This window comes from Magnolia sinica, chromosome 1 (genome assembly GCF_029962835.1).
Source record: "Magnolia sinica isolate HGM2019 chromosome 1, MsV1, whole genome shotgun sequence".
NCBI classification, from domain to species: Eukaryota; Viridiplantae; Streptophyta; class Magnoliopsida; order Magnoliales; family Magnoliaceae; genus Magnolia; species Magnolia sinica.
This window is the reverse complement of record NC_080573.1, coordinates 139,145,192-139,170,905: the sequence shown is the minus strand read 5'-3', so window position 1 is coordinate 139,170,905 and position 25,714 is coordinate 139,145,192. Positions and strand designations below refer to the sequence as shown.

General features: G+C 38.1%; 1 protein-coding gene across 1 annotated transcript; it reads left to right on the top strand.

The window, feature by feature from the left end:
- The first annotated feature begins 5,442 nt into the window (after window positions 1-5,442).
- LOC131220922 (AP2-like ethylene-responsive transcription factor PLT2) lies at window positions 5,443-14,260 on the top strand. The gene is made up of 9 exons (XM_058215872.1): window positions 5,443-7,041; window positions 7,126-7,477; window positions 8,058-8,140; window positions 8,298-8,306; window positions 8,442-8,530; window positions 9,493-9,566; window positions 10,596-10,646; window positions 11,129-11,205; window positions 13,454-14,260. Exons 1-9 carry the CDS (start codon window positions 6,903-6,905, stop codon window positions 14,149-14,151), a joined length of 1,572 nt encoding a protein of 523 aa, XP_058071855.1. The 5' UTR covers window positions 5,443-6,902; the 3' UTR covers window positions 14,152-14,260.
- Window positions 14,261-25,714: the final 11,454 nt, after the last annotated feature.

The following is a 25,714-nucleotide window of genomic DNA, read 5'->3' as shown; positions in this document are numbered from 1 at the left end:
GTCGTGGTTCGACCGTTTGCCTATTTAGCCAACTGTCATGCACTTATTACTCAGGTAACTGGAATAAGTTGGGGCTTTTTCTCTAATGAGCTCTTTTTTTCTTTGAAAATTCAGTGATTTTCGAATGTGCAATAGTTGTATGGTCGAATGAAAAAGGTTAGAGAGATGGATGCAAAAAAGATGTGTAATTTACCACTACAGCAGGATCGCCAACCTAACTGATAACAGTGGGGTGCTTCAGTGAGCAGCGTATTGATAAGTGAGGCAAATGCAATGCCACATATTACAACTATGATCAGCCCAACATATAAGTGCAGGCAGACAAATTCCTAAACTAATATCTTCTTTAAGATTTAGCATGCATACGCAGATGGAAGAAAATTACAACTACTGGTTACAGTTAAGAGTTGGTCTAAAATATGCGTAGAGACTGACTAAAACTAAATTCTACTCTAAGAGTTCGTTGCTGATGAGCAGTGGATAACTAAACCTAAACACACAGCGTTGTGTTACATTAAAAGTTTTGTAGTTTGATTTAGTATTCAAAGAGTCCACTTCTTTAAATCTGCTTCTGCTATTTGTAGCTTCCTGCAAGAGATGAGAGAATTAATAACCAATGACCCTAAAATCCTTAATAGCGTTACTAAGTTCTCAATGACTTTCGAGTTAGACAATGATACATCAAATGATTTCTAATCGATACATTTTATATCTCATTGAAAACCTTATTAAATTACCTTTCTAACAACCCTAAGTTTACTTATATATATATGAAGTGTAACAATAGAGATCCAGTCCCTATCCAAGTCGCATGGTGCTCATTATGCAAGTAATGTGAGTTATGCTTTGGGTCTACTTTTAAAAGGCCAAACAAGCTCTAAATGAGATGCATTCTAGTCCTAGTTGAAATCTTTTATACGTATCTTTCTAATAAGCTTAAGATGATCCCTAATTCAACTTACAACAAGGGAGTTATGAGCGTGTTCATAGTTATCAACTGCACAAAGCAGCAATCCCTATTTGAAGAAAGCCACGATCACAATCTGCACAAAGTTGTGATCATGGTTTGTACAAAGCAGTGATCGTATTCTACACAAAGCATCGAACATAACTATTATAAGGTAGTGCTTGCAGTTATTCTTGCATCGCATGATCTTACAAAATTGCCCATAACTCCATTATTACATGCTAGATTAGGGTGTTATTTATTTATTTATTTATTATTTAACACACGCACACATACCCCCCCACACTCATGCTAGTGAAATTTCACCACCTATGGGTACTCGAACCCTTAATCAGGTGTTGAAACTCCCGAGAATCCACCATTTTATTACATGCTAGATTGGGGTGATGTTAAGCTTATTGAAATGATAATTCCAAGAGATTTTAAATAAGCATGGAATCATCTCATTTAAAGACTATTTAACCTTTCATAAGTATGTTTTAAGTCTAACCTGCAAATAGTGGAGTCATCTATGGAGTATCTTTTGGAGAAAGATAAAAAACCTGCATTTTAAAAGTAGAGTTTTTGATACCTTTAGATTCTATTCATTAGTTTCTTCTCAAGCAAACTTCTCTAAGTAGAAACTTTGTGGGAAAAAGAAGAAATCATATTATAAAAGTGGAGTTTTTATTATTGTTTATCTTTCCTCCTATCTATTTCTTGACAAAAGATACATATAAGTAGTTTTTTTCTTTAAAATAAAAAAAAGAACTTGTCTTCTACTGGTAAAAGTTTTATAATATATATATATATATATATAGGGAAACGCTCACCTGCGAACCAGTTCGTATGTACCACGTATGAACTTTTTTGATAACCCATCATACGTGATGTGGATCCGAAATCTGAACTGTTTATGTGAAGCAGCACCTCCTGAAACCCCCAGAGCCCAAGTTTTACTTTGATCTCAAACTTTGATGGGCCATGAAAAATGAAAACAGTTTCCTCCCTTGATTTGCATTTCTCTTTGCTATGGCCCACCAGAATATTAAATCAGAGTGAAAATTTGTCCCATTCAGTTTTATGGGATTCCGCATCACATGGACCGTTCAGATTAGACACCGATGGCACGTGTGCAAAGGTGCGCACGTGCGTAGGTGCGCAGGGGAGCATGACTCTCTCTCTCTCTCTCTCTCTCTCTCTCTCTCTCTCTCTCTCTCTCTCTCTCTCTCTCTCTCTATATATATATATATATATATATATGTCATTTCTCATTTTTTTTTTTAATATAACAAGTTCATTTTTTTTTCTTTTCAAATAAGCTTATTTCAATATAATAAGTAAAACGAAGAAGACAGGAGAACTCAAAAGAAGGTCCAGTGCATTTTGGCTTTGAAAATAACAAAAAGCTCCCTAGTTGCACTTTCAGGCATAGAAAATAAGTTTTAGAACAGAGGGTGTATTTTGGGGCTCCTGCCATAAACCCTCCTTAAACTAAAACTTTTTAAATTAGTCAACATCTAATGGACAGCAAAGATGAAAAATATGTAGCAGCTCCATTAATGTTCTCGTGTAGGTAGTACAGTTTGGACTGTTTAATTTAAATTAGTATATGCGACGTGTGAAATATCTGAGTTCCTGCGTATCAACCATCACAGCCTACCGGAGTATAAAATAACTACCAGCCGCAAAATAGTAAATAAAAGATACATCTCGAAAGTGTTGCTATTTTCACGTGGAGAGGCGAACTTTTTGCGAGGACTTGGTCTGTTGGTTGAGAAAATGCTGCGTTTGGGGAGGCATTGAGTACAGGGACTGAGAAACGAGATTTCCAAGAAACAAAATCGAATTTAAGGAGACTCCTATGTTAGTTTTTCATAATTTAAAATTGGCGGTGACACATCCTCCTCCTCCCACGTGGCATATATGTACAGGAATTTAGACCATCCTAAATGGAGCACATCTTCAAAATCACATTGATCAAGCAATTCCAACCATCCAATTAATGACTATGAAATGGATGGCCAAGAGGAAAATTACAAATTTGAAGAGAAAATCAGATATTAATATTATGTTTTCATTGCATTTTTTAGGTTCTGGTCCATCCAAAGTTAGGCCATCGATTTGGACAGTGTAGATTGCCGCATAACTGTGCCTGTCTACGGTTATAAAGTCTTCACCATTGTTTAAGTTGTGCAAAACTTACGTGCGTGTCCAAGTCTCGATACTTAGTGAAGGAATTTTTTTTTTTTTTTTTTTTTTTTGACTAAAATGATATTTTAATCCTCAGAGGTGCATACGGAACTGCTTCTTTATTAATTTATTATTGACGAGAGACTCCAATGCACGTGGAAACAAGTCACACGTGTGCAATATCAGATCTGACTGGCTCTTCACGCGATCCCCTCACTGGATTCCATGCATCTAAAACAAAGGCAAATACAACCCCAAGTGAGGCACAAGCGTTTTAGAGAATTTCCACACCGTGTCCAATTCCCATTAACTATTCATTTATTTTGAACATGGGTGGCCCACATGATAATTGTTGAGAATTTGATATTCTCAAATTACAAATTTATAATTATTGTAAAATAAAAGGAAATAAATCAAAAATATTAAAGACAAGCTGAAGCATTATTCACAAATTCTCAAATTAATGGAGATTGCTTACAAGTTGCAGGCAATTAACTTTTAGGATACAATGAGCCTGCGTGTAGTTCTACGTTCAGTGAACACAAAGGAAACACTAGTGAAATTCTTTAAACACAATGTTGCTGGGAGATGAAAACCAAAGAAAAATTTCCAAATCGAAAAGAAAAATAGAAAACGAAGTTTAGCTTTGTTATATTAGACTACTACACTAGTTTGGTTCTTACTGGCTTAGACCACTACACTGGTCTGACTCTTGTTGTCTTATACCACTGCACTAGTTCGGTTCTTGCAGACTTTCTAGCTAAGGTTTGTATTGAACTTGTTAGCTTGATAAGAAAATACTTTGAGCTTTATTGGTTCATATGATCGGTGATGAGTCAAATAATTTATGCTGTTGAAATGAACCAATCAAGCAGTAATGGTAGCTGGACGTTTTGGTCCAAGGTCATAACTATGATTGATCGTTTCTGACTGTTGGTGAAAAACTAGCCATTATTGACAGTTTTTCACCATTTTGCATGTAAAAAATCAACTGCATGCTAGTCGTTTATGACTATTGGGCTAGTCACATGCAGTAGTTTCTGAATGGTCCGATTTATTATTGTATGAGCAATTACATCAGGCCTCTTAAACAGCTAGTTTTAGCTCATATATAAGGTAGATAGGTCTCTCTCGTACTTCTTATCCATAACACTCCAAATTTAGCCACCTAACCCATATCTTTTAGCCACCGTTGTACCGTAACTTGCACTTGTCTCACTCCACAATGAGCGCGTGCAAAACATAGAGGAAAAATCGGCCAAATCGAAGGTGGTATATGTTTTATCATTGGATTCCCTTCATTAATCCGGTCCTAACAATTATGGCCTACCATGCCCATTGTTAGATAGCTCAGTCCATCATCAGCGATGACTCCCTCACACTTTATAAATTGAATTGTATTGATATTTTTCTTCTAAGGCCTGGTTGGGAAGGTAAAATATTATGGAAAGGAAAACAAATTATTTACCTGATGTAATAATTTCATCTGTACGAGAAATCAAAAAAGAAGAATCATGTTCATTTTTCTACCTTTTCTGAAAAAAAGAAGGAAAAATCACTTATGAAGTAAATTTATTGAATGTTGATTTCCATTATTGTGAGAGAACTCTTATTATTTGACAAATTTACATCTTAACATTTTATAAAAGAAAACACTTCAAACCCACTAATGAAATGATCATTGGATTCTACAATTTTCCATTCTCTCAAGGTTCCACGAGGGTTTTCCCCGTGTGTGTGTGTGTGTGTGTGTGTGTATATATATATTTATGTTTTGAATTATCACTATCCATGGAAATTTATTCTGTGCTATTTGAAGAAAAAAGCAAGCATGGAAATCAATTTTCATTTGCAAGGTTCCTAAACAATGTAGATATTCATTTCTTCAAAAAAGGCAAAAAGAAAAAAAAAGATAAAAAGAAAAAAAGAAAAAAAAAAAGAAACATATTAAATGTCAATTAATTTCCATAACTTAGAAAGACAACCTATGCTATTTGAATGTTGGCCTTCTAATATGCCCATGAGAAACAACACATCTAAACTAAATAGCTATTAACAGATCCACAATTTCTAATTCCTGAGGATTTCGTGGGGCCTCTCACATCCACCCTTTGATTTTCTCTATCCAAAATGTTTTGTGAAAGTCGACCCTAGTTATGGGAAGTAATAAAAACTAAGAGTCTTTTTGGGTAATCGGTTTTTGATCTCCATGGCCTCAAGCTCGATCACATGTTTACTTGACAAATTAATAATAATAATAATAACAACAACAACAATAAACATATATTAGTAATCTTGAGAGAGAGAGAGAGAGGGAGAGATAGAGAGAGACAGAGAGAGCACTGTTCTGAATTTTATTTGAATTAATTATCCACTTATCCCAATTTCCTTCTCTCTCTAAGGTGGTGTTGTGTATTTGTACATTGGGGGTGTTATATTTTGAAGATGAAAACATTTTTCATGGGTACTTATTTTTTCCATGGGTAGAGATTGACATCTTTCTAAAAACCTACGGAAGTACTCTTCGTTTCATATAAGATGTTAGGCAGAAAAGGTAGAGATTGACATCTTTCTAAAAACCTACGAAATTTAGGTTTCCAAGGTTACATCTGACAACTTTGGCCGTTTGACCACTAACATTTTAACAGTTTTATTAAAAAGTGTGCAACAAACCAAAAGATAAAATTACTATGGGAAATCTATATGTTTTCCATGTCCATGTTTAATTTGGGGCCATTTGGATGATCAAAAATTATATTCCACACAAGCAGTTCTAGGTAGATAATTTGTACATGCTTTTCTCTCATTTTTGCATATAAACTAAGGAAACTAAGCACATGCATTAAATAGTTGACCTTAGCAAGGATATTAGGTATGTGTTTAAAATGTTGGATAAGGGTGAGGAAAGCTTATCCTTACCAAGGTACATGTAAGAACATAGCATTTGGCGCACGCAGATCATTTATATTTTCGTTCATGTTCAAACAGCCGCATGTGCCACAAATGCCTAATTTTCCACACGTGCAATTGTACATGTTCAACCACTCAAATGTGCTACTTACACTCACTGAATCTTCCACCGCTCTTTATTGTTGTTGATTAATAAAAGAGAATAAGTACAACAGGTCCTGAATAGCATGAGTTGAATGGCTTATTCAAGACAGCATGAGCGTGCGAGCATAACAGAACTTCGCTTGCATCCGAGTGGGACCTTTGGTTTCTCTCTTTCCAAACATTTGCAGGGAAGGTTTTGCCTGTAGCATTTGGGATCAATAAAAGAAATTTCTGCCATTGACTTCAAAATGGAATTATTTTGTTCCAGTAAATTGGCAATTTATCTTGCTTACTCTTATCAACCTAATGTCCTTGGCAAGAGTGGAAGTGTGAAGAATAGGGGGATGTACCTCATGAACGGTTCATAAATGTGATATGTGAATGCCAACAGGTCTAAATACAGCTGTGTGCATGGGAAGGTTTCCATGCACTTAGCCCACTAGATCATTAAATATCTTTTCACCAACTTAACACTAATAGTACTAAATGCAAGGGAAGAGAGATTCCAGGCTTCCTGACACAAAACCTCCTCTCTCTCTCTCTCTCTCTCTCTCTCTCTCTCTCTTCTATTTTACACAATTCAACCTCTCATCCCTTCTTCTCTCGTTTTCTTTCACCTTTCTCTTTTCATCCACACACCCATGTAATAAAAATCCAATATTCTTTAGCCAGTCATTGTCTCTAAAGCCTTTCATCTAAGTATCCAACCATGGACATGAATACCTGGCTCTCTTCCCCTCCTTCTCCTACCCATTCTCCCTTCCAAACTCATCTCCATCCATCTCAACCCCACCATTCTTCTCTAGACTTGGTGAATGATAACACCCATCATCCCTTCCAAATCCAAGGTATTATACTCTCTCTCCTCTATCTTCCCCTTCTTTTTTCTTTAATGTTGTTATATTATCATGATCCACATTGGAATTTCATAGAATGGAATTTGATTGACTCTCACGGCGGAAACGAAGTTCCGAAGGTGGCTGATTTCCTCGGTGTTGGAAAACCTGAGAACACACCAGAATTTCCAGCATTCGACGCGAGCCAAGCCGACTACCTTCTCTCTAGTTGCACTCTCCAGTCATCAACGGGGAACTCCACGGCTGCCACTACTGAAGATTACAGCTGCCACGGAAATGTAACTAATATACAGTCATTGACACTCTCTGTGGGTGGTGATAAAGGCTTGAGTGGTGAGGCTGGTAGTGCTAGTGCAATCGAAGTGGCGCCGAGAAGGTCTGTCGATACTTTCGGACAGCGAACTTCAATATACAGAGGTGTAACTAGGTGATTTCTTCAGCTGATTTTTACTAATTACATTATGCAAAGATGGATGAATCTTGCTGCTGCAATGCATTTGATTTCATGTTCTTGAGAAATATTAGACACCCATAAAAGAATAAAAGGGAAAAATCAAAAGACAGATAAAAGAAAAGTCTCTGTTCTTGGTGCAGTCATCTAATTATCTCCGATACTTTTAAAGATGTGTTTGTCCCATGAAACGACGGTATCTTTTGTAATTTCAATCCTTTTATACTGAGTAGCTGGCTCTCATTTTCCTCCTCTTTGCGTGTAGACATCAGCTCAAAATAAGATACATTTAAAACTCGAGTGGGACATAAGAGCCAGAAAAAAGTGGGATGGATTACCCACCTTTAAAACCACCTTTCCGGACCCTTCTCTCTTTCTCTCTCAACATATAGCATGCACCTGTGCGTATCCACTCCAGTTCCCTCCGTCTCTCTCCTTTTTTTCTTTTTTTTTTTCCTTCTCTTGTGCTATCTCCACGTGAGTTGCGCATGCCATACCCTCCTAGTCATGAAAGAAAACAGAAAAGAGTAATGGGTTTCTTGCTATGAAAATACAGGCATAGATGGACTGGAAGATATGAGGCACATCTATGGGATAATAGCTGTAGGAGGGAAGGGCAATCAAGGAAAGGTCGCCAAGGTATTCTGTGGGAGCTCTCTCTCTCTCTCTCTCTCTCTCTCTCTCTCTCCATTGAAAAATCATTTGACCAGTCTCTTTCTTCATTAAAAACCATTTTGACTGAGTTACTAACGGTTTTGTCTTGTTGCTGTGATGGTTGGAAACTTGCATCTTTCAGTCTACTTGGGTGAGTGAAAATCCATGAATTCCAAGCATTTAAAATCGATTTTTATTCTATTTTTGTAAAAAAATTCTCAAAAGAGCTTCTTAAATGAAGTATATCAACATGCATTGTTCTCTTCTATATTAATGTGGTGAGCAGGTGGATATGACAAGGAAGAGAAGGCTGCCCGAGCTTACGATCTTGCTGCTCTCAAGTACTGGGGCGCCTCTACCACTACAAACTTTCCGGTGCGTTTTACTCTATTGGGATTGATCACATGCGTTCGTTCTATGCTAGCCCGCATCCATGATGTACACGTGTAATCCAAACCGTGCATCTGATGAATCTTCTCATTTTCACCGTAAATCTTAATAATCGTCTTGACCCAAAACTCGGTTTGGAGACAACGCAGGGAACAAGTACAGAGATGCCTGAAAGCTGTGTATTCATGTGTTGTGGCCCACCTGAGTTTTAGAATGTATATCCCGATTTTTTGTGTCCTGACATTCTGATGGGGAGCACCTGATAACAGATACACAACACGGTGGGACCCACATTCCATTTGGACGTTTCTACAGTTGTGGGCGTCACCTTCCCATGTCCACCATTGTTTCCTATGGCGTAGTTAGCCTCAGTTATAGATGAGTCTATATTTTGGTGTCAAGGCCTAAAATGGGTGTCACAAATAATGGACGGTTGGACCGCATTCACATTTTTGGTGGGGCCTCACATAGCTTGTAATATGGTAATTATTCCAACGTGTGAGATCACTCCTTAGACTATTAGTGTGAAATGTTGTATATGACCCTCAAAATGGGGCCTACCTGGTAGGCCATAATTAATTAACTTGTGGACCCACTCTGATTTGTCAGATCATATCATCATATGAACTGACACTGATAGGCCATCATGGATCATGATCCTACCATCTGATTGGTGGTCTTCAAATTGATGTTAAGAACGGAATGTTTAAGGGTCCACATTCGGTGTGGGCCAGTGCACAAAGGTGATGTCTAGGATTATATCACAGGCACAACCTTTGATTTATGGGTCATTCAAGATTGGGCCCAGTAGATGATCGGCCCTGAATGATACATGATAGCTCTACTATTTCATGGGCCTATGTCATGTCATGATTGCTGCTGCTTTTTTTCATTGTTGTTGTAGCTGTAGCTATTATAGGCGTCTAAACCATGTTTGTGTGGTGCAGATAAGCAATTATGAGAGAGAAATGGAACAGATGAAGCATATGACTAGGCAAGAATTTGTGGCATCACTCCGTAGGTATTTACACAAAAATACCATGTTACTATCATTCCTTTAAGCATTTCTAACCATCCTATAAATGGCGTATATCGATGGTCAAGATTGTTATCTGAAAATATGTCCAATAAATGATTTAAGCCATCCATTTATCCATCCAGTGATAGATTGTTATAAAGAATCACTTTTTGTCAGGCAATCCAAACCATCATATCCGTTTCTTGGAAAATGGACGATTATAAATATAAGGCCAAATTCTGGATGGATCGGATCATTCAACTGGTGTGATTTTTTGTGTAGGAGCCCATGAGAAGTATCTGGACCTAATGAACGGTCCAGATCGATTGATTAGACTGTCCTGGTATTCCAAGGAAACTAGGGACACTATAAGTGAGACCACTGGATCATTTCTATAGTTCATGTATACTGACACTCGCAGTCCCATGCACCTAGTTGAATTTGGACTTGTAGGAATCTACATCATCTATATGGGCCGTCCACGAGATCCAGTCCACTCTATCTTCCATGACCGATCTTGTCTGTCCATTTCCCCATGCCACTAAATGGACAGTTTGGATTATCTGCTCATCATGATTTTCGCAAGCAGCAGAAGACGAGCGGACTGGACTTAATGGACGGTTCGGATAAATAACATGGATTTGCAACAAGTCCAAATTCAACTAAGTGCATGAAAAGGATTCCATATTACTTAGCCCGCTAGATCATTTCTCCTCATGATACTAGGAAGCTACAATTACATTTATGACTTTCAATACAAGTGGACCCCACGTTGAATATGGACCTTTGGCCAGATTATCTTAACCATCCAAAATTTTCATGCGTTGAAGTTGCTTTTATTAAAATAAGCTAGGTTCATATACAATAATAGGGTGACCACCAGATGGACGGCGTGGAATTTTTACATGAGTTACCATACGCGAGTGTACGCATACGTATACAGAAATCATACAATAATCTTACAATTCCACTCATGGTTTTGCGAGTTTGCTACCATTTTGTATCGATCTAATGGTGGTGTTGTTTGCTCAGGAAAAGCAGTGGATTTTCAAGAGGTGCATCCATGTATCGTGGGGTTACGAGGTATCTATTAATCTATCCATCTTATCATACATCAAGGGTTTTGATTGAATGCAGAGCCATGCATCACAGCTACCACGCAGGGCTAGTAATTTCCACCATTTGTCGCCATGCATATCAGAGATCTGGACCATTCATCAAGTAATGTACACTGATCAAAACCATGATGGGTCCGCCAATGAGGCAGATCACACTTGTACGAGAATAATGAGTTAGAAAAAAGTCCAATGGTCCAAATCAATGTTCATCTGTGGTACAGAAGATAAATGTGATGCCTTGACTTTTGGTATATATGTGGCATGTTCACAGTGTTTATTATCTAATGAATGGCCCAGATCGACCACACTTGCCATCTGAAAGTGGGAACGAGACCCCACATGGTAGCTGTGATAGAGGGCCATGCATCAGCGGCTAATATAATGTTAAATGGGGTTTCCGGTTTTGTAAGAAGAAAAATGAGAGGATTTACACAAGCTCTTTGACAGGCATCATCAGCATGGACGGTGGCAAGCGAGGATTGGTAGAGTGGCTGGGAACAAAGATCTCTACCTGGGCACTTTCAGTAAGTTCACACCAAATCAAGGGTCAGGATCAATTGCTAAAAGGCTTATATCTAAGTTATTCATTTGTTGGGGATTGCCGTGGACGGGCCACACCCGAAAAAACGTCAAACCATGGAGTGATCCCAACAACCGTATGAATGACGTTTTCCAACAATCCGATCTCAACCATCGAGACTCATCCAATTCATGGCCATGATTACTCAGGGACGATAGTTCTTGGTGTGCAACCAGTCCACACTGAGCCAAGCAGACGCATAGTCCAGATCTCATACATGCGTCCCATCTCCAGAGTGACTTGTAACTTAGATATAAGTGGTAGCATCAGATCACTAGCCAAGATCTACTTAAACTCCCATATCCAAGGTTTACTTCAATTAGCTATATAATAATTAATCTAAGTAATTATGATTAGAATACCTTGTGAGTACATTTTTTTAACGTCCGGTGGGTCAGGTGTGCCAGCAAAAGGGTGGTTGGCTTGGTTTTTTTTTTTTTTTTGGTCCCATTCTGATATTTGTGTGAAATCCACCTCAACCACTAGTTGCGTCATCCTCTTTTAGACACAGCGCCCAAAAGTCAATACCATCCTGATTCAGGTGGACCACACAATTGGAAATAATATACATGCAATACTCACCCTCCAAATTATTTCCATTGCTATGGCTAACTTGAATTATGAATGGGCCTGATATTTGGGCGCTGGGCCTAAATTTTGTGGGGCACTTAATGGTTTGAGTGGACTTCACATAATCATCATGGTGGGCCCTGTAAAAATGAAAGGTAAAGATCTTTCTCAACCATTTACTTTGGTGTGGCCCACTTGAATCATACACCATATTTTTTTGAAAGTAAACCTAAAATGGGATTATACATTTAACGGTCATAGTGGCTTGCACATGCACATCATGAAGGGCCTTGTAAAAGATCAAGGACCGGCCGGGTTGAATTCTTTTCTAAAAGGAAAATTTTATAGGATACAGGCTCATAAATTTCATCAGGCCCATGGTGATGTGAATGTGAGATTCCCTATGGCCATTAGATCAGTAATTCCCCTTAGGCCCATGACCATAAAATCAAGCTGACCTCTCAACTAGGTGGCCAAAACAAAGGAAACAGTTGGGAGAGACGTCTCTTTGATTTTTATAAAGCATGCTGTGATAATTATATGAAATCCACTACAACGAATAAATGTCTAACTAAGCTCTGGGCCTGAGTCCTAAAATTCAGGTTAATATGTGATTCAGTGGGCCACAACAGGAGAAACAATTTGGAAGGTGAGCGTTGTCTTGTATACTATTTTCAATCACGTGGTCCACCTGAATGATTGATGGGCCTGACTTTTGGGCCCGGGGCAAACATAAGATGACTCACCTGGTGTTTGGAATGAGTTTCACACAAACATCATGATGGGCTGATTTTTTAGCCTACGGCTCACAATGATAATTAGTTAAATTAATGAATAATTTTGAAAAAAGACATGGGAATGTAAATTCTACATTAAGTAGATAGATTTTTCTAAACTTTTCTTAAAAGAAAGTGGAAACTGTATCTCATAGGACATGAAAATCCTTGTGTCTCAGGTTTTTTCTAGAACTGAAAATGGCCTTTAAAAATAAAATAAAATAATAATTTATTTATTTTCATGAAAAATGGATTTTCAAGGCTACTTTTGCCTTTTCCTTAGTTGAACCATATTTTCCACCAATTCAAACGGCCCCTTAAACAAATTCCGGAGCAAATGGGATAAATACTCCAGCGCGCTCAAAGCCTACTAAGTTTTATAGTACTCCTAGTTTCATTGCTTCACTTGAACAGTTGAATCAACAATCTGAACTGTTCATGTAGTCTGGAACACATTCCATAAGTGATGATACAAAGATCTCACCGTTCAGATGATCCAATCTATACTTGATTGGTCTTTATTTTTATGCCCATCTATTTTCCAAGCCATGGATGAGATGGCTTCAATTTAAAACTACTCATCAAATGGTTATATTTGTGGGATTAGTATGATCTTTTCATGGTGACCAAGGAAATCTGCCTTAAACCTAACGAACGGTTTGGATCAATGGATTGGATTGTCTAAGTAGCCAATGCAACTTAAGTACTCTGAGAGCACTGCAGCAATATTTCTCATCAAATGTTGAGTCTTGGAAACAATGGTTATATTCAACCATAGCGAATGTTCGCTATGGGTGTCGCATCGCTGCCGTTTTACCCACCCATTCGGTTTCGAATTTCTTCCAGCAACTGAAGAGGAAGCGGCGGAAGCCTACGACATTGCAGCGATCAAGTTCAGAGGCTTGAATGCTGTAACCAACTTCGACATGAACCGCTACGACGTCAATAGCATCATGGAAAGCAACACATTGCCAATCGGTGGAGGGGTCGCCAAGCGTTTGAAGGAATCAGAGGCCATGGAATCAAGGAGAAGAGAAGAGATGAAATCCGTAAATTCCAGCTTCTTGGAGCCCTTTCAGTTTCATGGCTACCCTTTCATGCCATTGGAGCAACAGCCTCAGATGGATTTCCATCAAAACTACCTTCACAACTACCATCAAAACCATCATCCCACATTACTTCATTCCAGTAATGACCCTCAACTTCAACCAAATTATGCTTTCAACCAACATCCTGCTTTTCTTCACAATTTGAATGTAGGCCCATCATCTACAGTGGACCACAGTGCTGCTAGCTCTAGTAGTGGCTACAACGGAGTGTTCCATGGGAATGACTTTTCATTGGGGCCGTCGAATCTACTGATGCCGAACGCTGGCACCATTGGATCGAAGATCCATCAAGTGGGACCTGATTGTGGAGCGACTGATCTTGGGATCGTTAAGGTCGATTACGAGATGAACGAAGGGGGAGGATTCGGCGATTGGTCTGCAGATTCGATTCGTGGGCCCCACCATGGTGTTTATACAATGTGGAATGATACATGAAATAGGATGAAAGACATTGATTTTTTTTTATTTTTTTTTTTTAAATGACAATATTATGGTAGAGTTAAATGGCCAAATTACGTAATGAAATGATTTACTTGAATACATACATCTTCCGTGGTTAAGAGGGCAATTTGGTGATTTTCCAGGTTACTTGTCCTGCACTTTAAGAGCTCGTTTTGCATGAGTGATTGCCTTGATTGGGCTCGCATGCAGTTGTGGTTGGATGTTTCACGCCCATCAATGGTTGTTTGAAGAGATGGATGGTTAGGATCATCCCACCGTGTTACTAGGTGGGTGTGCCTCAATCCAGATTCATGCAAAACAAACTCCGACCGAGCGTGCATCCAGTCTATTTTATGTACCAATTGGGTCTATGTTGTACGCGTGTACCCGCTCAGGCACACACCTTTCTTATACATGTACCCGTACGCATATCTATGCGTACGGGTGCATGTTGTACGCGTGTGTTGTAGGTATGCTCGTGCGTCCTTGCACACGTGAGAGTGGTGTGTGTGTGTGTGTGTTGTGTATATATATATAAAGGACAAATGAAATTGGTATTTCATCCGACGAGGGCCAAGCCCAGGAATTCACGACTCATCTTGAGCTGCGATGAAAATTATGGGGTGACTCAGCCCCTCATAGCCAAAAGTCACCCCCGAGGCCCCGACTCAGGCGAGTCACGACTTGACTTGAGACCGAGCAACTCAGTCTGAGTATGAGGACCAGACGAGTCAGTTACTGAGTCTTAAAACCCTGGCCATACCTGAGCACTGAACGGCTCACCCTACAGATCCCACAGGCTGGCCTGACTTGCTGACATACTTAGGCCAGGTTGACCAAGCCGATTGTGTACTGAGTAAACTTTGCAGAGCTCACCGTGATTTATGTATTTTATCCACTCTGTTCGCTAATTCTACTGGATGATTTTATGGCTTGAATCCAAAAATGAAGCATATCCAGAGCTCAAGTGGACCACACCACAGGAAGTAGTGTGAATTGAATGTCCACTGTTGAAAAAATCTTGGGGGTTACATAAGTTTTGGATCAAGCTAATATTTATGTTTTCCCTTCATCTATCTGTGTGATGTTATGAACAGGTTTGATGACAAATAAACATCACTTTGGCCAAGCAAGGTTTCAACTGTCGAAATCATTATTCCCACTGTTTCCCATCGTGCAGTACATTTGACTTATGGATATGCTTCAATTTTTAAAATAAGCTATAAAAAAAGATAGACAGCATGAATAAACCACATACATTCACACGGTGGGCCTAACAAACTTTACTCAATACAATTAGAAGTGTACTAAGTAACTCAGTAGTCAATCCGATTTCCTAGTTGATCTACTTATCATACATGCTGGCCTGACCTGCCAACACCCTTAAGGCTCAAGATAACTCCAATCATACCAGCCAATCCCATCCTGTTTGTGGTAAGCTTATAAAAAATGGACTTTTCTCCCTTAACTTTGTAAGGCTGTAAATGGGTTAAAACCTAAGTTGGATATTGCCACATCCCTATCTAATATCCTACTTAGATATTATATACTGATTCAGATATTATCCAAAGAAGTTAGATTTAAGTTGATTAGTTAGGTAATCAAATATCACTACTAAAAAAATTTAAAAAATAAAAAGAAGTTAAATACTTATTAAAATTAACAATAATATCTAAAAAATAATAATTTAATAATTGATAAATACCTACTAAATTAGTTAAAATAATTAAAGCATTTAAACAAGAACTTACTGTAGCAAAAGATTAAATCAATTAACATAAATGGTCATCATATAAACCTCATCATCTATGTAATCACTCAACAATTATATATTATTATTTAATGTTTTAGTTATAATTATTATTAGTTAGGTAAATTATAAAAATGCCATCCAATAATCAGGTAAATGGATAAGAATATGATAATATCCGTACCTGAACCATTTAGAAGGCAGGTGGGTAATCGGAAGATTGTAAAAATAAAATTAAATAAATAAATAAAAGAAAAGAAAAGAAAAGAAAAAGGGTGCAAGATTTGTTGAATCATATCAAAATTTCACATTCATATTCAATTTTCTTAGATTGGATGCGTCGGGTAATCAGATTGAGAGGAATAAATTTCCAGCACTGTTAAATCCTATAAATAGTGGCAAAGGCATGGTTTTTGAATCGGACTCAATAGCACATGATCCGATTCGTCCCTGACTTGGGCGAGTCAGCTCGATTCAACCTGAGTCTCAACTTGGCCAAGGACCATTTGGATGGTTTGCTCTAGGAAGGTTGCAACAGCTGACAATTCCATTCTTACTGTTTTATGTCGTGCAGTGAACTTGATTTTTGGACTTCTGTCCTATTGTGAGCTCGAGAAACAGATGGATCGAGTGGATTTCACATGAAAATATCTACGGCCCTACATAGCTTTTGATCACCTGGGATATCCTACGCTCTAACAGGTCCCACGTGCGCACTTTCATGGTGGTGAGGTTCAGGACTTAGCAAATAGGCATAGATGTCAGGACGCGGATTGCGTACTACCCCCGCCCGTCCCTACCTCCCAACGGGCAGTTCTGTGGGCAGGCCCACCGTGATGTATCTGTACATCCAAACCGTCTAACCCTTTTCTCAGATTATTTTAAGGCATGAACACAAAAATGAACCAGATCTAACGATCAACTGGACCACACCATAGATGATTCTTGCATGTAATGCTTTGTGCATTTTAATGCAACCAAGCTTATTATTTGGTGTGGTCCACTTGAGCGTTGTATATCCCTCATTTTTGTGTTCAGGCCTTAAAATAATCTGAGAAAAATGGATAGACGGTTTGGATTTACAGATACATCACGGTGGGCCTGCCCACAGAACTGGGCGTTCGGAGCTAGGGACGGGCGGGGGTAGTACGCAATCCGCGTCCTAGATGTCAACATCTTACATTCGATAGCTCTTAAAATTTACCATTGCAAGTAATAGATGCTAGATTCTGTCTAATTTCAAGTAAATACAGGAAACCAGACAAGACTTAGTCTTCTACTTTATTACGTCTCACTTGTTAAATAAATATCTAGCTCCGTGATAAGATGAAGATCAGTATCAGGAGAAATGCTCCAGCACTCTCAGAGCACCGTAAGTTATAGTGCTCCTAGCTAAATCGGTCAACCTGGACAGTCTGTTCAATCCATCAGAACTGCCCATTAACTCAAGAACACATTTCATGGGCTATTGTAAAAAATCATACTGATTAGATGATCCAAACTATCTTTGATTTGACCTTATCTACTACAGCCACCCATTTTTAAAGCCACGGAAGGGATGGTTACAATTGCCTAACAGAAGCTTTTCTTAGAATTGTAAGCAATCTATGATAGGCACTAACAAATGGATGGATCAGATTATTGATTGGACCTACTTTTGTGTAAAAAAAACCAATAAATTGATTGTCCAATTAAAGACCATTGATCAAGCGGTTCATATTTATTAGATCAGTCATGATGGTTGCACAGTAGCCCATGATATGTGCGCCGAACCAATGAAAAGTATTGATTGATTTACTCATTCGACTGTCTAAATGTCCCAATGCAACTAGGAGCACTATAACACTGGAGCATCTCTCTGGTATTAGAAATTAATTTAATTTTGCATTGGATTAGAATTTAGAATTTCAAACAAAAGCTATTATTTTATAAGGAATATTTATAAAATAATACCTAATTATTTCATAATTTTCTTTCTGATACCTTTTCTAAATTACTTTTCATAAAGCTACCTCATTAATTTAATTACTTATCTTTCCGGTACCTTTTGTTAGAGTTGGTTGACAGACTTTAGAGTAATTATTTAATTGTTTTTAATCAATGATGAAAATGTCTTTCTGAGTTATTGGATGGTGTATAATTAAAATAAATAAATAAATAAATAAATCTCCACCGTGAAGATGGAAATCAGGCATATTCATCAAGAGGATCTTACAATGAAAATATCCTGGACTGGAGGAAAATGATGGTGCACCATCCACATCATGCACTCTACATGTGTTTGTTGAATGTGATGGTTTTAATTTTCTTTTAGCCTTTCATTTCATTTCTAGATGCATGAATGAACAGATCAACCGTATTTTTGGGCAAGATAATTAACCCAATGGGCCACAAATGATGAGAGGTTTGAATTTTCTTAGGTATTCCCAGTCTCTTTAAGCGTAAAACATAATTAACAATTATTTTTTAAATGGGTACTTATGTACTCTGTTTAGTGCTAAATGTTCTACTGCTCTAAGTGTAGTGCAAATAGTTTCATTCACATCTTCTATTTGAAACCGTCCATCAGGTCCAAACTACTCTTATTCTACTATTGCACAAAATTACAGCCACAGAAAGGTCTAAAAATGAATGTAGTTCCAAAAATCTGAATGCAATATGAATGAGTTCTAAGCTCTGAAGACTTCCAGGGGCATCCCATGTCCGCTGGTAATGGTCTTGACCGTTGAAGAATGGTCCCTACGTGTATAAAACTTATGACTTGATGTTAATATGCTCATATGGAGAGAAGTTGAACCTTCAGTCACAAAGCTTTTTTGAATATCAGTTGTTGAAAATCAGGTTGCTCCAATCAGTGGAGTCTGCATGAATAGTAAAAATGGAAGCTACATAAAATTTCTAACAATTCACATTCAACTCTCATGTGTGGCCCATCTAATGATTTGATTAGCTTTAACTTGTGGGCCAGGGGATTTGCTCTCTTAACCTCGACCTCATGCATCACTTGGGATATAGGATAGGGGATATGGAGAGATGCTCCAGGGCTCCTGATTGTATTGGGACACTTAGTCCAATCCACTGATCTCAACTGTTCATTAAGTTTGGCACAGATTTCATTGGTTATCTTGCAAACATCATGCCCATTTGAGAAATATGAGCCATTCGATAAATGGTCTTTAATAGGATGAGCAAGATTTACACAAAAATAGATCCAATCAACAATTTGATCCGGGGTCCTCAATCTTGCTCCGGTGGTAGACTCTCACGAGTTTCAACACCGGGTCAAGGGTACGAGTACCCATAGGTGGTGAAATTCCACTACGGTGTGAGTGTGTAGGGGTGTGCGTGCCTGTGTAATAAATTATTTTTAAAAAAAAAAACAATTTGATCCAGCAGTTTATTATGGCATATTATGGATTGCTCTCAATTTTAAAGAAATGCTTTTGTTAGACAATTGTAACCATTCCATCCATGGCTTCAAAAAACGGATGGTTGTAGAGAATAAGGCCAAATCAAAGATGGGTCGTCATCCGTTCGTCATACGGTGGGCAAGGATGTTGGGCGTTGAAATCCCTCGAAGGGTACAGAAACAACCTTAGAACGAATCAAAACACATAAAAAAGAACAAGCAGCCACAGAGAATACATAGCTTTTAGGTGAAAAATCCTTGCGGAAAAAAAAATCACGACACAAAGTGACGAACAATCCACCGTATCAGAAGAATTATAAGAGATGAAACGACTTAGAAATATGAAAACTCTATATTCCTTCAAAACCCTTGGCTCTTAAGCTCTATGCGTTTTACGTGACCCTAATCCCTTATTAACAAGATCATTTATAACCCCCGTACAAAATTAGAAACAAAAATTGCAATTATGCAGAACTTATGCAAACTGTCAATTAAATTGTTGATCGAATCAACGGGACTAACACACTGTCGATCAAATTGACAACAACCAAAAATGTCCAACGAGCAAACATGAATTTTCAAAATATTTTGATCAAATTGACAAGACTGTCAATCGAATCGAAAATCCTACTTTTTGGCACTTGATTGAAGGCACTCGATCCACAAAAGAAATGTATTATCAACTTAATTGGACAACTTAGAATGATTAGATTGAATATTAAGTGAACCGATGGAACTAGAAGCACTAAACATTTCTCGAGAATATTCACTCTTATTTATTAAAAATAAAGATAAAACAGTTTTGAAGGACATTGTACATGGGCAACAATCGGGTCCATGAGAATGCATTAATAAGGCAGGCGCATGGAGAGCAAAAGCACATTAACAAAAAGCTATGTTTTGGTAAACTAAATGAAGGGTATTTTGGTTATTCGCTAAAAAGGTATTTTGGTCATTAACTAAAATTAGGTTGATTAATCTAATCAATGTTTGCAAAATCTAATGAAAAGTATGGTAATCAAATATAACTACATTAACGAGGTGGTTTAGTGTAAGTTATTCGAAAAGGATACAAAATTGTAAATTAAAAATTAAGGTATTATTTAAAAAAGAAATCTCTTAATACAAATACTTACTCAACACTCTAATTAAATAATTGTTAATTAAAATAAAGTGATGTAAAGTGGGCCGCAGACCTATTCTTGGCACAACTGGATCGAAAGAAACTCAAACAGAAGGGTCGTAGTCCGTTAGATCTAGTTCGTGCCCAATCCTACGTAAGGCATGATGGAACTGGACCCAGGTGCACCTGGATCGAAGAAATTAATCTCGAATAAAAAGAAATTGTGATTAAAAGTGTGAACCATAAATCGACTATGACTTTTGATCCGATTATCATTATGCAATGTGTGACTTGTGAATTTTTATTGTAATGTACCATTCGTGGCTAACTGACCCTATAATGGATTGTATAGGTTTGTTTTATGAGAAAACACTTCCTTCCAATGTAAAATTATAGTTTTAGAAGAAGAAAAAAACTTACCATTTTTATCGAGTTTTAATTTAGAAGCACATCTCATATGCAAGTTTTTTAGAAATTACTTCTAATTATATTAAGAATCATCTCACATACTTAAATTAGAAAAATTTATTTTTAGTAAAAAAATATTAGTAATTTCTAGTTTAATCGAATTAGGATTCGTAATTAAGAGTTTTGCTTCTTTTTTTTTTTAATTTTATTGTAAGTGACCGGGTATTATTGAATAATAAAATTTTAAATTTTTTCTTTTCTATTTTGTGGTTTCAAAAGTAACCTTGTATATTCAAGGTTTTGCACACTTAAAGTCGCCAGTGATCCTCAAACGCCCATTCCTGCATCATAAATTAAGATGCATCTTTAGAGGAGATGGAGTTAAAAGTGGTAAGCTTCCTTATTTGAAAACGTCATTGCTTTGAGATGCCATGTCGGATTGTGTAATATCAGTGGATTTTGTTACTATATGCTCGAGTTGCTCCCGAAATTTGAAATCATCAACCACTGTGGTCCTTCGATGGAGATGCCTGCCGACATGAAAGTTCTGGCAGGTAGAAGCCATGTGGTCCCCATGACATCTACTGTGTCCATCAGCTCCTATATGAGCCAAAATAAAAGAGCCAATTCAAACCTCAAGTGCGTCACGCCACAGGAAATGGTGGGATGGAAACGTGCAGCGTTAAAACATTCTTAAGTACCATGGCCTTGTTTATATGTCAAAACCCACACACTCAGACCTTAGTGGGAGTTTAGTTGGATTTCACCACCTATGGATACTCAAACCCTTAACCAGGTGTTGAAACTCTTATGAGTCTACCACCGAAGCAGGAGTAAAGATCCGGTGCTGTTTTTATAAGAATGACATGAAAAACACTGATATTAGGCTAATCCAGGTCTAATGTGACCCTACTAACGTTTCACTGGTAGGCACTCTATCCGTACTGTTTCCTCCTGTGACATGGTTATGGAAATCTAGGTGAGCTGCAGAGTTTTCACCTAGCTGGGTTAATAGGGAAATTTGGATCCTATGTTTACCATAAAAAGAAAATTTTTGTTTATTAGGGTGTACATTGAGTTGAACTGAGTGGAGCAGGCCTCAGCTTGACTCGGCTCGAACTCATTTTCAAAGCTAAAAAAATTAACTTGACTCAACTCAAACTCATTTTCAAGCCAAAAACAAATCAGCTCGACTTGGGTCAAACTCAGCTCCGAAACAAGCTTTTTTGACTCGAGTTAGGTGAGTCGATTTGAATTGAGCATTTTCAAGTCGAGCCCGAGTCTAATCGAATCAAGCTCTTTCGAGTCAAGGCGGGCAAGCTAGTATACACCTAATTACAATGCGATTGGGCTAGGTCGTAATGATGAAATGAACCAATCACAATGGGAGAAAACATAGAGTCACGGCATCTTCTTAGGGTCCAATCACAATGGGAGAAAACATAGAGTCACGGCATTTTCTTAGGGTCGGATACAAGATAAACGGTCCAAAATTATGGCAACGTATTGGATTCGTGAAAGGAGAATAGGATGCGCATTTCTATTTTTTAGGACACACCCGTGTCGGTACACATACTCCATGTTAGCCACCCCGACTAGGGATCGATACCAGGACCTCAATTGTTGAAACGAAGTTATCTCTGCTGAGTCTGTCAGTTGAGAGGTATGGACCTGTGTCTGAGCAGGATTTACTTACTCCCGTCTCCTTTGCCAATAAAGAGGGGGAGATTTCGATATTCTCACGGGCTGTGATGATGATCGCGATTCGCAGCCACCAAGAACTTGTATGCATAGCATATACGTAATTTAGATCACCCCGTCCAACTGATGGGCCACTATTTAGATGGTCCAGATCAGACAAAACAATTACATCGGCCGTCATTCCTAAGTGTTCGACTGTCCAAGATTTAACGCATGGCTAAAAATATCCAGTAAACAGAGTTTATAACCATTCAATCTTTCTAATTTTCACGTGATAGGCTATGTAGACTGATTGCCGCATTTTGGACGGTTTGATTTGAAGCAATGTATGCCACGCTTAAAATCTGCTAGTGCACGTGTGTCAACAACTATATTCGGCAGATGTATCAAATAGCTCGAAAAAAGAATTCAAGAAAGACATGGACCATCTAAAGACACGCAAGAGTGCAGCTTTAAAATGCTGGGATAGGCATCTTTAAGAGGAGACAGCAGATGACAGCTTACGGGGGCTAAAATGAAAAAGTGCTACGATACACGTGTTACTCTTGTTCGCTGACACTTGGTGAACATGAACAAGATCCAAACCGATCACTAGGTGGGACCTACTTTAGATGGACGAGATTCCAAAATCCACTCTTACTGAATAATTTTAAACCTTGAAATAGATGAAATTTAAGTAAAAACAAACACCTAAAAGAAGTTAGTTGACTCTTTATAGCCGTTTATTTGGTTTTCTAAAACTGAGGATAGCAGTTGGATCTTCATAAATTTTGGGTTAGTAGCCCATCAAAGGTGTACTTACCTGATGAATGGTTCAGATATTTAACACGTCTACCATGTGTAAAATAAAAAGTCACCCGTACGTTTAGCGAATGAAACCTACAAACACCTGTCTTTTTTAGGCGATTAAAATAATGAGATTTGCTAGGCTCACACGCGTTTGCAAAAAAGCTCGTGTACACGCCACACGTTCTAGCATGACAAATATGTGTGAGATCTAATCCACCCATCAGGTTGGTTTTACCTTCTACATACTTGTCAAAAAATAAAATCTGGTCAGCATATGGCCTCCGAAAATGAAAAAGAAATGGATGGGTTTAGAAAACTCCGGCCAAGTTTTTCATAACCGTACATTTTTTTTGCAAATATCAATCTGATTCTAGGGCTTGATCACCAATGTAGTGGTACTATTCCGATGGATGCATTGGATCGTGGACCCATGGTGGTATTCTGGCACATGTGTGGCCTGTACGTGAGCTTTATTGCACACGCGTGAGCGCTTACCAAAGCTAGAAAATAATATATAATAAAGGAGATATTATCATGCATTTTCTCACATGGCTTTTCTGCTACGAAACGAAGAGCTTTGGCTCCAAGTTGGCTAAAAAGCTAGCGAGTCTAGCCGCTTTTACCGCTTTTAAATGTCGTGACATTCGCGACAAATCTAATTCTCGTATGGATAATTTCTCGGGAGAATTTAAATTGGAGGTTTTACTAATCGAGAAAATATCTGTCAAAATAAAATTTTAAACCTATTTATTAATTAGATAATTTCTGTCTCAGGTCCATCCGGCTGGATTACAAGGTAAGGTCTACACAGCGGATAATTCCAAATTTGCATGTATACGATAAATCCAACCATTGCAATAGATTGGCCCCATATAAGTGAACTGCTTCTGTGAAAACATATCAGATCCACTCATCGAGTGGGCCACGATTATATTTTTCTTTGTATCAAAGGAAATACACGTTTTCATGGTGTGTCTCACCTGACCAGTGCAGACGGCTGAATTTTGCAGCACTGATTCTCATGTGAGGTCAGTCTACTGGAAGGGTTGGATTTTACGTGTTCTTAAATGGTTTGGAAGTTATCCACTTGGGGGACCGTACATTAATGGTACAGCTGGTTAGACTAGAGACCTTCTATTAATTTTAAATTAATGAATGTAAAATGCGCATTTAGAAAAAGGAAATGCTCCAGTACTTTAACGCTTCTAGTTGCTTTTTTCACTTAGACATTCCAATTGATTGATCCGAACCGTCCATTAACTCCAAAATATATATCATAGGATACAACGAAAAAATTGCATTGATCAGATGATCCAATCCATCTTTGATTTGGCATTATTTTCTTCGGTCATCCTCTACCAAGCGAAGAACTGGATCGTTGAAATTACCTAACAAAAGTGATTCGTTAGAACCACAAGCAATCCACGATGGACCCTACTAGCAAGGGACGCGGATTTCCTTGGAAAGCGCCTTTCGGAGGAAGTTCTTGCGCACGGATGCAAGGTGGGTTTGAGAAATCCAACCCATTCAAACATTTTTGGAGCTCATTTTAGGACATTATAAGAAGAATGAAGAGTGTCCAAAACTCAACTGACCATACAAGATGAAACAGCGGGGAAAGGAATTCCTACCGTTGAAACCTTCCTAGGCTCCACCTTAATGTTTATATGCCATCCAAACCGTTTATGAGGTCATTTTCACTTGGATGAAGTGAAAACACCAAAAACTTAGGCCAATTAAAAACTTCTGTGGCCATTTAAATATTCCAATTGTGGTCATTAAATCTTCATTGTTTCCTCTCGTGTGGCCTATTTGAGGTTTGGATCCACCTTATTTTTAGTCACATGCCTTAAAATGAGCTCTAAAAACAGATGGATAGGTTAGATTTCTCACAAACATTGCAGTGGGCCCCACCTAAAATCCCTGCCCAGGAACTTCATACGAAAGTGTCCCCTCAAATACCATTGATCAAATTTTTTATATTTGTCAGATAATGCGATGTTTGTTTACATGGTAGACCATGAAAGTGTGCATCGGACCTAGTGAACCATCTAGATGGATGGATTAGTCTGTCAGGTCCACCGCACATTTCGTGGTCTTGCATGTGTATAAATCATTTTCCTATTATATGAATATCGTATTAAGCCATTTTCTACTTCTGCTTACGTGTTAATCCTTATAAGTCTATGGTGCAACCAACTTGGTGTTGACTCTGCCTCATTTCATTTGAACTTTTATACATGCTTTCGGTCTATTTTGATCTCACCAGATACTTGTGCTTCAACCAAATGATAGACGGTTTGTCTTCAGATTCAATGCACACCATCTTCATCGTTCGAACCCTCAGCTATCCTTGTTTGCCCTGCATGTTTTTATT

Excerpts from the sequence above, each read along its gene's own strand:
- LOC131220922 (XM_058215872.1), top strand. The coding sequence starts at position 6,903 with ATGGACATGAATACCTGGCTCTCTTCCCCTCCTTCTCCTACCCATTCT. Across the intron at positions 7,478-8,057 it reads ATATACAGAGGTGTAACTAG|GCATAGATGGACTGGAAGAT; the intron begins GTGATTTCTTCA and ends ATGAAAATACAG. Across the intron at positions 11,206-13,453 it reads TCTCTACCTGGGCACTTTCA|CAACTGAAGAGGAAGCGGCG; the intron begins GTAAGTTCACAC and ends AATTTCTTCCAG.